Here is a 12,408-nt window from a genome sequence, read left to right as displayed (position 1 = left end):
GAAGATCTCTCTTGGCCCTGAGCTGTGCTGCCTTGGGGAAGGGGTGATGCAGAAAAAGTCAAGTTTTTCCCCTTACCCTCTCAAATGTGTCAAAATTCTTTTTTTTTTTTTTTGTTCCAATGGTATGCTGGAACTATATTCATGAGGGATATTGGTCTGTAGTTTTCTTCTCTTGTGATGCCTTCATCTGGCTTTGGTATAAGGGTAATACTGACCTCAAAGAATGAATGAGTTGGGAAGTGTTCACTCCTCTTCTAATTTTTGGAAGGATTCATGTTAATTGTCCTTTAAATGTCTAGCAGAAACACCAGTAAAGTCATCTGATCTTGGGCTTTTCTTTGTTGAATGTTTTTTGATTACTGGTTCAACCTCTTCACTTGTTATAAGTCTATTCAGATTTTCTATTTCTTCTTGAGTTAGTTTCGGTACTCTGTGTGTTTCTAGGAATTTGTCCATTTCATCTAGGTTATCTAATCTGTTGGCATAAAATTGTTCATAATATTCTTTTATTATTCTTTTATAATCGTCTTTATCTCTATAAGGTCAGTAGTAATATCCCCACTTTCCTTCCTGATTTTAATAATTTGAGTGTTCTTTTTTCCTTGATGAGTTTAGCTAAAGGTTTGTCAATTTTGTTGATCTTTTCAAAGAACCAACTTTTGGTTTCATTGATTCTATTTTTCTACTCTCTATTTCATTTATCTTCACTGTAATCTTTACTAATTCTTTCCTTTTGCTTGATGTGAGTTTAGTGTACTCTTCTTTTTCTAATTCCTTAAGGTAAAGAATTAGATTATTTAGGGGCCAGCCCCGTGGCCAAGTGGTTAAGTTTGTGCACTCCGCTTGAGCGGCCCAGGGTTTCTTCGGTTCGGATCCTGGGCACAGACATGGCACCACTCACCAGGCCATGATGAGGCAGTGTCCCACATAGCACAACCAGAGGCACTCACAACTAGAATATACAACTATGTACTGAGGGGCTTTGGGGAGAAGAAGAAGAGGGGGAGAAAAAAGATCGGCAACAGTTGTTAGCTCAGGTGCCAGTCTTTAAAACAAAAAGAATTAGATTATTTATTTGAAATTTTTCTTCTTTTTAAATGTAGGCTTTTACAGCTAGAAATTTCCATCTAAGAACTGCTTTTACTGCATCCCATAAGTTTTGGTACATTGGTTTTCATTTTCATTCCTCTCAAGGTATTTTCTAATTTCTCTTGTGATTTCATTTTTTGACCCAATGGTTTTTTAAGAATGTGTTAATTTCCACATATTTGTGAATTTTCCTTCTCTTACGGATTTCTGGCTTCATTCCACTGTGGTCAAAAAAGATATTTTGTATTATTCCAGTCTTTTTAAATTTACTGAGACTTGCTTTATGGTCTAAGATAGTCTATCCCATGTGCACTACAGTAGAATGTGTATTTCTGCTGTTATTGTGTAGAGTGCTCTATATATGTTAGTTCTAGTTGGTATACAGTATTGTTCAAGTCTTCTATATCCTTGTTTCTTTCATCTATATATTCTATCCATTACTGAAAGTGGGTGGTAAAGTCTCCAACTATTACTGTTAAAATGTCTATTACTCCCTTCAATTCTGTCAGTTTTTGCTTCATATCTTTTACAGATCCATTATTAGGTGCATACGTGTTTACAGTTGTTATATCTTCTTAATGGGTTGACCCTTTTATCATTATACAATGCCCATCTTCGTCTCTTGTTATAATTTTTGTCCTAAAGTCTATATTGTCTGATATTAGTCTAGCTACTCCAGTTCTCTTTTGCTCACTGTTTGCATGGAATATTCTTTTCTATCCTTTCACTTTCAAACTATTTCTGTCTTTGGATCTAAAGTGAGTCTCAGCATATATTTGGATCATATTTTAAAAAATCCATTCTGCCAATCTCTGCCTTTTAATTAGAGAGTTTGATTGATTTATATTTATTGTAATTAGTAATAAAGAAGGACTTACTTCTGCCATTTTGCTATTTGTTTTCTGTATGTCCTAATACCTTTGTTGTTCCTCAATTCCTCCATTAATGCTTTCTTTTGTGTTAGATATTTCCTAGTGTATCATTTTGATTCCTTTCTTATTTCTTTCACTATATATGTTTTAGGTATTTTCTTAGTGGTTGCCCTGGGAATTACAATCAACATCTTAATTTACAACAGTCTATTTCAAATTAATACCAACTTACTTTCAATAGCATACAAAAACTTTGTTCCTATGTAACTCTATCCCCTCCTTATGTGTTATTGTCACATGAAGAGTTACAAAAATCATAAATGCGATAATATTGTATAAACCATAAACATACAGATATTATTGGAGTATTTATTGTAGTATAGTCAGGTTAAGAGGCTTCACAATGCTGGCTGAGAATAGTCAAGAGCAGTGAATAATGTTCTTAGAACTGAAAGAGCTTAAATAATACCTGTGCTAAAAAATAGAGGAAGTAACTACTCCTCCCACCTGTATGCACATCCATTTCTGTAACCTGAAATCCTCACACAGTGCCTGGCATAGAGTGTACATATTCAATAAATTTATTATAAATGAATAAAAATATGTACAGAAATGCCTCTTTTCTCCTTAAGGAGAGGAAAGAAAACTTCAACATCTATTAGGAATCTATTACCTATCAGGCACTGTGCCAAGTGTGTTTTAAATATCTCATGTAATCCATACAGAAACCCTATGAGATAAGTATCATCCTCCTCAATTTACAGACAAAGAACTGAGGGAAGTGATCTTTCCAAGGTCACAGAGCTGAAGCCAAAATTTAAACCTATATCATGATTCTAAGGACGGTGCTCTTTCTACCACAGCATACTGATCTCACGTTCTACTCTACTCTGCCATAGAACAGACTCAGCACATTTAGGGAAGCTCTCTCTTCCAAACACATAATGAAGTCATAAACAAGAGAAAGCAGCATCGTCTGAAAGGAACTGGCTTAAAATTTTCACTGCCAAGAGACCAGATGGTTTCTGGGATATCTAGTTAGGCAATGCATCTAACTTACAAACAAAGAAAAGGAGGGACAGCCAATATAAATGTGCAGCTGGAAAGCTGAAAGATTTAATACTTATAAAACATTGCTTAAGGGGTTTTCAAATGGTAATACATGATATAAAACATCAGACAGCTCACGCTCTCAATTACTCACTCATCGTTCTGTCTCTCACATACCCACACAACATTAGTTTCTTAATCAAACCCTCAGGTCTGGAAGAGCTGAGTCCCACCAGGAAGCTGAAGGCTGGAGAGAACCTTCCTCCCAGCCCCTCGCCTGCGTGTGTGACTCCCCCCGCATCCCAACACATACTTGAATGAAACCAGCAGCTTCCTTAGGCCTAGTTTTAGCTGTCATGCACCCAGAAATAGGTAAGACTTTGTAACAATCCTTCCCTTATATATTTATATGATATTTATATGATGTGCATTTATATTTTTATGATCTGGGTTACCTGCCTTGTGTATACTAGTATTCTTTCTTTTTTTTAAGTGTACAACTTAATAGTTTTTAGTATATTCACAGAGTTATTTAACCATCACTACAATTTTAGAACACTTCCATCACCTCATAAAGAAACCTCATATCCTTTAGCTATCCCTCCTAAACTTCCCCTTCCCCTCCAGCCCTAAGCGACAACTGATCTACTTTTTATCTCTATATATTTACCTATTCTGGACATACACTAGTATTTGTTTGCTGATGGAGAGGAACACTGTTTTCACAGCTGTATTTCGAAAGGCCTAGCATAATGCAGAAGGATTTGAGTTCCCTCAAACAGCAGGATAACTGGACAGCTTCTTACCCACCTCTGTAGCTACCTTGTATCTTTTTAGAACAAGGCAGGGCATAAATTATTAAACAAAGGAAGGCAGTTTTCTGTTGCAAAGGTAGATCATTTCAAGACAAAGATCCAAGGGCAGGGCCTTTGGTCACAGGGTTCTCACAATGGTTTGATAGAAAGAGCACAGGTTTGGAGTCAAGAGAGACCTGAGTTCCAATTCCATCTGTCACTCTACTGAGGTAAGAAGTTCTTGGGTGAGTTACTTAACCTCTTTGAACTGCATTTTCCTTAGCTGTAAAATGGGAATAATATTGCAAGTCTTGTAGGATTAATGTGAGAACTAAATGAAATGAGGCATATTTAAAGTTCATCATGGCAGGAAGCACTGGGAAAAGGCTAGTTCCCCTGATGCTATCCCTCACCATCCCACCAGGCCCCTCTAAAAACTATCAGGATATTTTTCTTCTAATACAGCAGATATTACTGACACCTTAAAACCTACCACTCTCCTTAAGTTCCACATCACTTCTCCTTAAGCTATCTTCCTTTTCCAACCATATTCCATTACTTTTAACAGGACCTGACATCTTAATAACCAGCTCATCCACTTGATTTGTTTCAATTCCTTTATCCCTCCCCAGCACACACACACACACACACACACACACACACACACACACACACAACCTGCCCCAGGCCATCATAAAGCCTTGTGGTTTCTTTTAACTCACTACCTCATCCTTCTCTTACAGTCTCCTCTCCCTCATGGTTACAGTTTGACTATTCCTCACCCACAACTTGCTATGTCTAATCTTTAGATTTTTATGGAAGTTTCTAACTGCCCTTACCCCTTTCTTTTCAGCCCTGGCCTCATTTCCCCCCCTCTTTAACACTCTGCTTTAAGCCACTTCTAAACACTTCAATTTTAGACGCAAAAAGAATCTTAAGAAATCATTCACTAAAACCCCCTGCCCAGCATGTAAGTAGGACATGACAACAAACCTGCATTTTACATACATGAGATAGAAGGAGGTCAACTGATTTCACTCAAGCTCACCCTGCTGCTTCGTCCCTAAAGCCTCCCCTAGACTAGCCTCCTCACCTCTCTGGCTCTGCCTCCTTCCATAAGAGCTAGTCCTCCAATATCATATCACTTATGTGTCTGTTTGGTGTCTGTTACCTGAAAGCGTCTGTATTTTCATTTGTTCATTTTAAGGAAGAGGGACACGTGTGCATATTGTAATTCACTCCAACACTGACTGGGCATGCATTTAACATTGCTCAGTCTCTGTCTATATCTCTCCTTACACACACACCTTATAGTAAGCACAGCCATTTCAGATATCTTTTGATGTGCCCCACTCTGAACCACAGACTCAGGCTTAAAATATCTGGACATCAGAAAACAATGTAACTAATTTCTACTTAATTAAGGCTTAACTACTACTCAGTGAAACACAGATTTTTCTTTTATAGAATCTATCAAAAGTATGATCATAAGCTATTGCTAATGCATTAGAAGGCTAAAGGCAACTTTATAGTATAAAAGCTCTATCAATGTGGTCACCAGACACCCTAAATCCCATATCTATCCTATGAAATCTAGTCTAAAAACCAGCCACCAGTCAATCAGTTCCTCCACAGCTCCTGGAGTCCTCCCTCCTAAAGACCCTACGCTGTAAGTTTGACAATCGATTCTGACAACACCCCAGTTTAACCTACCCACAGGCATAACACTTATTCCAACACTCCACAAGTATTTATTGAGCCTCTACTATGCGCCAGGCACTGTACTAAGTACTGCAAATATAATGGTGAACAAGATGTTGGCCCTGCTTGTAAAGGATTTTAAAGGCTAGTGGGAAGATGGGCAGAGGCAGCACAGGGATCTATAAAAAGGTCATGAGGAATAATGGGGTAGAGTGGAAAGAGCCAAGAAACCTCAGTTCTAATTCAGTTTCCTACTACTCTAGTAGTCTAAGATTTGGCAAGCCATGTTCTCTCTCAGGGCTTTAGTCTCCTCAATCATAAAACAAAAGAATTAGATAAGACGAATTAGATATTCCTTTGGTGGTCTAGTGGTTAAGATCTGGTGCTCTTGCCACTATGGCCCAGGTTCGTTTCCCAGTTAGGGAACCACACCACCCGTCTACCAGTTGTCATACTGTGGCAGCTGCATGTTGCTGTGATGCTGAAAGCTGTGCCATCAATATTTCAAGTATCAGCAGGGCCACGCATGATGGACAGGTTTCAGTAGAGATTCCAAACTAGACAGACTAGGAAGAAGGACCTGGCCACCCATTTCCAAAAAATTGACCCTGAAAACCTTATGAATAGCAGTGGAGCACTGTCTGATGTCACATCATAAGAGAGGATGGCACAGAAAGACTGGGCAGGGTTCCCCTGCCAGGAGTCAGAATGAACTCAATGGCACGAACAACAAAAGGTCCTTTTCAGCTTTAAGAGTCCACGTTCTAAAAGAAGATAAAATAGTGGCAGCAATACTCACCGAAGGCTTATCATGTGCCAGAAATCTTGCTAGGCACCATTTACTTAAGATACGGAATGGCAGTACTGGTGTTACTGCATCATTTTTGTTTTTTAAGTTTTTTAAACTGGAAAGATTTGATTATATTTGTGTGTGTGTATTTATTTTTATGGTTATGCTCTATTTCCAAGAAGAATTTGAAGTGACTTACAGTAAAAATAAAGACTGTGCCTTAAGAGAAAGTAAAGACCACATTAAGTAATAAATATGGGAAGAGTATACCAAAAATTATTTTTTAAAAATTATAGGCCATTTGGAAAGCCATGATAACCGAATTGAAAACTTTGTCCTAATCCTAAACTTTCTGACAGCCAAAGCAAAGATGAAAACACAACTGGACACATAGGTCTTCGAAAAGACACCAGCTCAACAGAGAAAGATTTTTCAGGCTGAGCTTTTAGAAGAATTTGTTACCAGGTTTTTTGTTCAGTTCTAGTAGGGAAAAGGGAAATGAAGAGTGAAGGGAAATAAATTTAAACAAACCAGTTTTTCAGATATTTAAAAGTTTGACTTTATGATTATATATCTTATGGTTCAAGTTAATTTTTTTCAGTTAAGATATATTTTGTGATTAACTTAGAAAGGACCTTGGGTTAACTATTACTCTATCTGCCTATTTGAAAGAAGGTTCATTTTCAAAGGCCTGTAGAACTTCATTAATTGTGCTGCAAAGCCCTCTTTGCTTTGAATTTTTCAAATGAAAATAGACTGAGCTGCTGGCAAGACTCATAGCCAGAATCCACTGATGGATTCCTTCCCAAATAACCATCCTATCATGCCAACTCACTCTTAACCTCCATGCTTTTGAGTTTAAGAAAGTTTATAAAATAAATAAGTAAAACAAATGTAGATTCATTTGATTTAAATACAGTTATGAAAACTTTAAAAGCTTTTACATATGAACTCTCTTTAGGAAAGAACTTGTAGAGATAACCTCTTCTTTTGTTGTTGTTTAACAGATAGAAAGACATGTATCTGAAATATCCAAAAAATATTGACGGTGCTAATTCCTTTTTTTTAATTGTGGTAAAATATATAGAACATAAAAATTACCATTTTAACTATTCTAAGTTTACGGTCACATTGAGTTGCAACCATTGCCACGCTAATTCTTTTTTAATATATCCATATGCTACATCTCATTGCTAGCACTAACAACTCCATATTGCTTTCCTAAATATCATTTGGAACTGAAACTTAATATTTTCTTATCTAAGAAAAAAAGTTTGTCGACTAAATAAGAGATGCAATTCACCATATTACCATAACAGATTTTCCAACCTAAGGTTTCATTTCCATGACATGAGCAAACTATTTCCTAATGTGATAACCCTACAAACCAAATCCAATTAATTGTTTTAGTAACTTTACTAATAATTGAACTCAGCCAACAGCCTTGGATATTTGGAAAAAATGAATACTGAGATCCAGATATGTGTAACACCAATTGCAAACATTTCTTAACAGTAAAATGTTAAGTGAATATTTTCCTATAAATTAGGAAATTGTGGCTCAATAATATAGGGTAAGGGCAAGAATGGGCCAAGGAGCAGGAAAAGAAGATATATTACAGATATTCCAGAGCCACACATAATCAAAAGCACACCCCTATGTATACACTTTACATTTTGCCCTTTAGAGAAGAATTTTCTAAGTTCCTTGCTAGGCATTTCTAAGTAATGAAATATTAACCTGTTACTCCCTTTAAAAGAATGAGTTACAAGGGTAGAGACTGAAACTGGCAATAAGTAATTCACCTGTTCAATACCCACTCCAACTAATTGGGGCAATTTGGCCTTGGAATCCTATTTGGACTTTAATAAAAAACTTTTTCCAAGTCATTTCAAATTATGAGATATTAATTAACTAATCATAGATTGCCCAAAGCAACATTTATTTGTTTCGGGGAGTATTATTGTAACTTGATTGGAATGAATGATACAATCTTTTTCTCTTTTCAGTAGATCCCTCTTATAATTGTTAAGATATGCCTGCTATAAATGGGGGGAATCCATATACACAATCAACAGCTAACAACCCTTAGTCAAGCAATCTTGAATGTTTTAACTTTAGAGGGCATCTATAGTTCAGGCTTATATGCACAATTGCAAGAGTTTCATCTTCATCATAAATGGAAAGTACACTGGCTTACATCTTACTTATTGGGTCCTGATTACATCAATCAAGCCTAAGTGGCTACAATACAGTGGCCATTCAAGAAGTGTCAAATGGGCCTTCCTGGAAGAAGGAGTTACCATTTCCTAGAGAAGGGAGGCATTTAAGGGAAGGGGTGGTTTAGTGAATCTTACTCTCAGAAATAACAGAAAAATCAGACTGCTCCAAAAGAACATAGACAAAAAGGATTCAGATATAAAAACAACATCAGAAATCACAACAGTACATACTTTATAACATGCTTAAACTTAATAGCTTTTTTGGGTCATATTTAGTAGTAACTAGCAATAAAAAACTTTAAGATAAAAAGGGTCCAGGTGTATGTTCAGAGGGGCAGCAAGGAAAGATCTACTTCATAGTGCTGCAGGGAAGGAAGAGAGAAACCCTAGAAATAAAGGTGAACAATACCACTTTTCGTTGTTTAAAAGACAACAAAATGGGTAAAGATTGTGTCCTTTCATCTTTATATTAAAACAGAAAGCATGGCGTGTAATAGCTGTTCACAAAAATGCCTGTTGAATGAATTATGCCTTCCTAGCTTCCTTCTTCCATTTCTTCCTCCCTTCCTTTCTTCCTTCCTTCTATCTGTCTATCTATCCTTTCTTCTTTTTTCCCTTCCATCTAGCCCTTCATTATTCCTCCATCATCCAACATCCATCCAATTCCTCCCTCCTTTCCTCTACAGGCCCTGCAAAGTCTAGAGGATCAAGAGATTCTTTGACAAGGGTCTTAAAAACTTTTCAGTTTGCCCTCTTGGAACCTATCTAAATATATTTTAGTTCTAGGCATTGAAAATAAAATCAACTCTGGCCTCACTTCCTACTAAGAGAGAAAAGTCCACTGAAAGAATCCATGAATATTGTCAGCTGAAGGCTTTGTTGTTTCCTCCTAGGATAGAAAGTTCACACTTTGCAGCAGAGCAATTAGCACAATCCTACCCAAAGGAAACTAGATATGGGTAAATTTTATTTTTCTTTAAAAATTCAGGTCAGCCCCTTGTCCCTAATCCATATTTGAAAACCAGTTCCCATCTCTTTTCCCAACTCCCCTCTCCCCCAAAGTAGTTACAACAAACGCTTTTGCTCCCCCAGTCCTTTTTGTCTGCTACCCCAAAATGAAAGAACCATGACTGAATTCAGTATCAGCCTCTTACCCTGCCAAGAAAGCTAAGGAGTAGGAGTTGTTCTTGGAAACAAATGCCGAGCGATGTGTCTGTGTCATCTTGCCTCGTGAAGGTTCTTCATTCTCTGAATCTGAGAGACGTGCAGGACACTAGCAGGAGACAAGGAAGAAAAAAACTGTCCATTTGGGGTTCCCATGGAATCTCCCACAGCTATCGTTTCAAATCTATTACACATCACTTCTCTCTCAGCTCCAATCTACGTTTCCAATTGCCTCCAGGAGATCCCAATCTGGATATCCCAAATGCAGCTCAAACTTAGCATATCCAAAATCAACTTACTATTTCTCTTCTCTAAGCCCCACTATCAACCCAGCAGAAGCCTCAAAATGACATCTACAAAACTCTCCTTTCCCTTTCTTCGAAGGCATAACCAAATCGTATACAGGTTTTGATACCCCAACACCTCTGGATATTTCATTTCATTTACTCTTTATATTAGCCCTATAAAAAAAGGGATTATTACCTGTCTTTTACGGATGGCAAACTGAGGCTCAGAGTACAGTAGTTAATTTTCCCAGGATTGTAGAATTAATAAGCAGCTAATGCTAGTACTTAAATCCAGGGCGTCTGTCTCCAAACTACCTCCATGTTGTTTCCACTCGACTCTACCCAACTCCTCAAACGTCTCTCAGATCTAACCCTTCCCACATATACTCACTGTCAGTGACTTTCCTTTGATTCTCTCATCTTCTGCCTGGACTATTGCAATAATCTAATTACTGGTCTTGCTCTCTCCAGCCTTTCTTCCCTCCAATCCCCTCCATGCCATCAAGCACACAGACAGAATCCTGTCACTTTCCTGCTTAACAGTTGGTGACTTCAGGATAAAGTCTATGATACAATAATCTTCACAAACGAGACCCAACCTTCTTTCATAGTTTTTCTCCCATCAGCTCCCACCCAGGGAACTACCTGAGCCCTAGTACAACCCAACTACTTTCTACTTTCCACATGCACCATCACAGTTTTTCAAAACCTCTCTTCTTTTGGACCTGCTATATTCCCTTAGCCTGAAATTCCCCTTCCACATTCTCTGCCTATAAAATACTTATTGGCCGCCCACCCCGTGGCATAGTGGATAAGTTTGGTGGGCTCCACTTTGGTGGCCCAGGTTCATGGGTTTGGATCCTGGCCACAGACCTACCACCACTCATCAGCCATGCTGTGGTGTCAACCCACATATAAAGTGGAGGAAGACTGGCACCGATGTTAGCTCAGGGCTAATCTCCCTCAGCAAAAAAAATAAAATAGGGGCCAGCCCCATGGCTGAGTGGTTAAGTTCACGAGTTCTGCTTCGGCAGCCCAGGGTTCGCCAGTTCAGATCCTAGGCGTGGACCTACACTCTGCTCATCAAGCCATGTTGTGGTGGCATCATACATAGAAGAACTAGAATGACCCACAACTAGGATATACAATTATGTACTGGGGCTTTGGGGAGAAAAAAAAAAAAAGAGGAAGATTGGCAATAGGCGTTAGCTTAGGACCAGCTTAGGGCCAATCTTCCTCACCAAAAAGAATAGTAAAATTCTAAAAAAAAATAAAAATTTAAAAATATACTCATTGGCCTTTCAGAAGAATGTTAAATATTACTTTCTCTGCAAGAACTTCCAAATACCCCTACACTCAGCTTTTCCCATCTTAGTGATACTCATTCATTTACCTTCATTTTATTTTAGAGTCTCTTTTTGAGTCTTTCAATTTCCATTTGAATTTTTTTTTTACATGTGCCTTGTGCATACAACATATAGTGAGGATTTGCCTCTTGATTCAATATGAGTGTCTTCTTTTTAAGGGAAGCAACTAATCATACTGAACTGTAGCTTCTTATTTAGGAGTCTGTCTTCTGCTTTAGACAATAAACTCTGTGAGAATAAGTGACCATCTTTTCTTGAAAACTCTCAAACCATTATATAGCAGGTAAACGAAAAATATCTACTCATCTAATGATTAACCAGTTATCTAATGATCAAATGACTATCAAAGTAAGAGTTATAGACAGACGCATACAAGGCATCTTTTGGCTCAGAGTACCCTACATTTCTTAAATGTTTTGTTATTCTGGAGGCTGATAGGCACATACTTACAATACGCTATGTTTCTAAACAGTTAGCCTTTGAGAAAGAGTTGAAGGATTACAATTTACAGAGAAGCTTTTCAATTTTATAGGGCATTCCTCCTTAAAGAACCCTGTTGTACAAATCAATCACCAGAGAAACTTTAATACCACTAACCCATTATCAAATTTTATACAATATTCTCTTCACAACTCTGGGGAAAAAGAAAAAGCTTTGACATCAATAGACTCAACAGGAGCTAAATAATGGCAATTTGTTTATTTAGGTCTTAGACTATAGTCAATTCAGTACTAAATACAAGAATGCCCAAACCCCAACTCTATTACCTAGCTATCACTGTCACTGTGGGTTGGTTGCTTTATCTTTCTGAGCCTCAGTTTCCTCATCTATAAAATAAAGATTGCTGGGGCCAGCCCAGTGATGCAGTGGTTGCATTTACGTGCTCTACTTCAGTGGCCCAAGGTTCACAGGTTCAGATCCTGGGTGTGGACTTACACACTGCTCATCAAGCCATGCTGTGGTGGCGACCCACATACAAAATAGAGGAAGACTGGCATGGATGTTAGCTCAGGGCCAATCTTCCTCACCAAAATAAATAAATAAATATTGCTCCATCTACCACATAGATTGT

At 37.8% G+C, this 12,408-nt stretch overlaps 1 protein-coding gene across 1 annotated transcript in view; it reads right to left on the bottom strand.

Annotated features, from left to right (window-relative positions):
• Positions 1-12,408, bottom strand: part of RNF169 (ring finger protein 169) — an 86,793-nt gene that overhangs the window by 17,681 nt on the left and 56,704 nt on the right. Inside the window, exon 4 of the mRNA XM_046638230.1 lies at positions 9,673-9,791. Coding sequence (XP_046494186.1) covers positions 9,673-9,791 — 119 coding nt within the window. The remainder of the gene's footprint in view (positions 1-9,672; positions 9,792-12,408) is intronic.

This window comes from Equus quagga, chromosome 14 (genome assembly GCF_021613505.1).
Source record: "Equus quagga isolate Etosha38 chromosome 14, UCLA_HA_Equagga_1.0, whole genome shotgun sequence".
NCBI classification, from domain to species: Eukaryota; Metazoa; Chordata; class Mammalia; order Perissodactyla; family Equidae; genus Equus; species Equus quagga.
The sequence above is the reverse complement of the archived record's forward strand: the minus strand, read 5'-3'. Positions and strand labels throughout refer to the sequence as shown.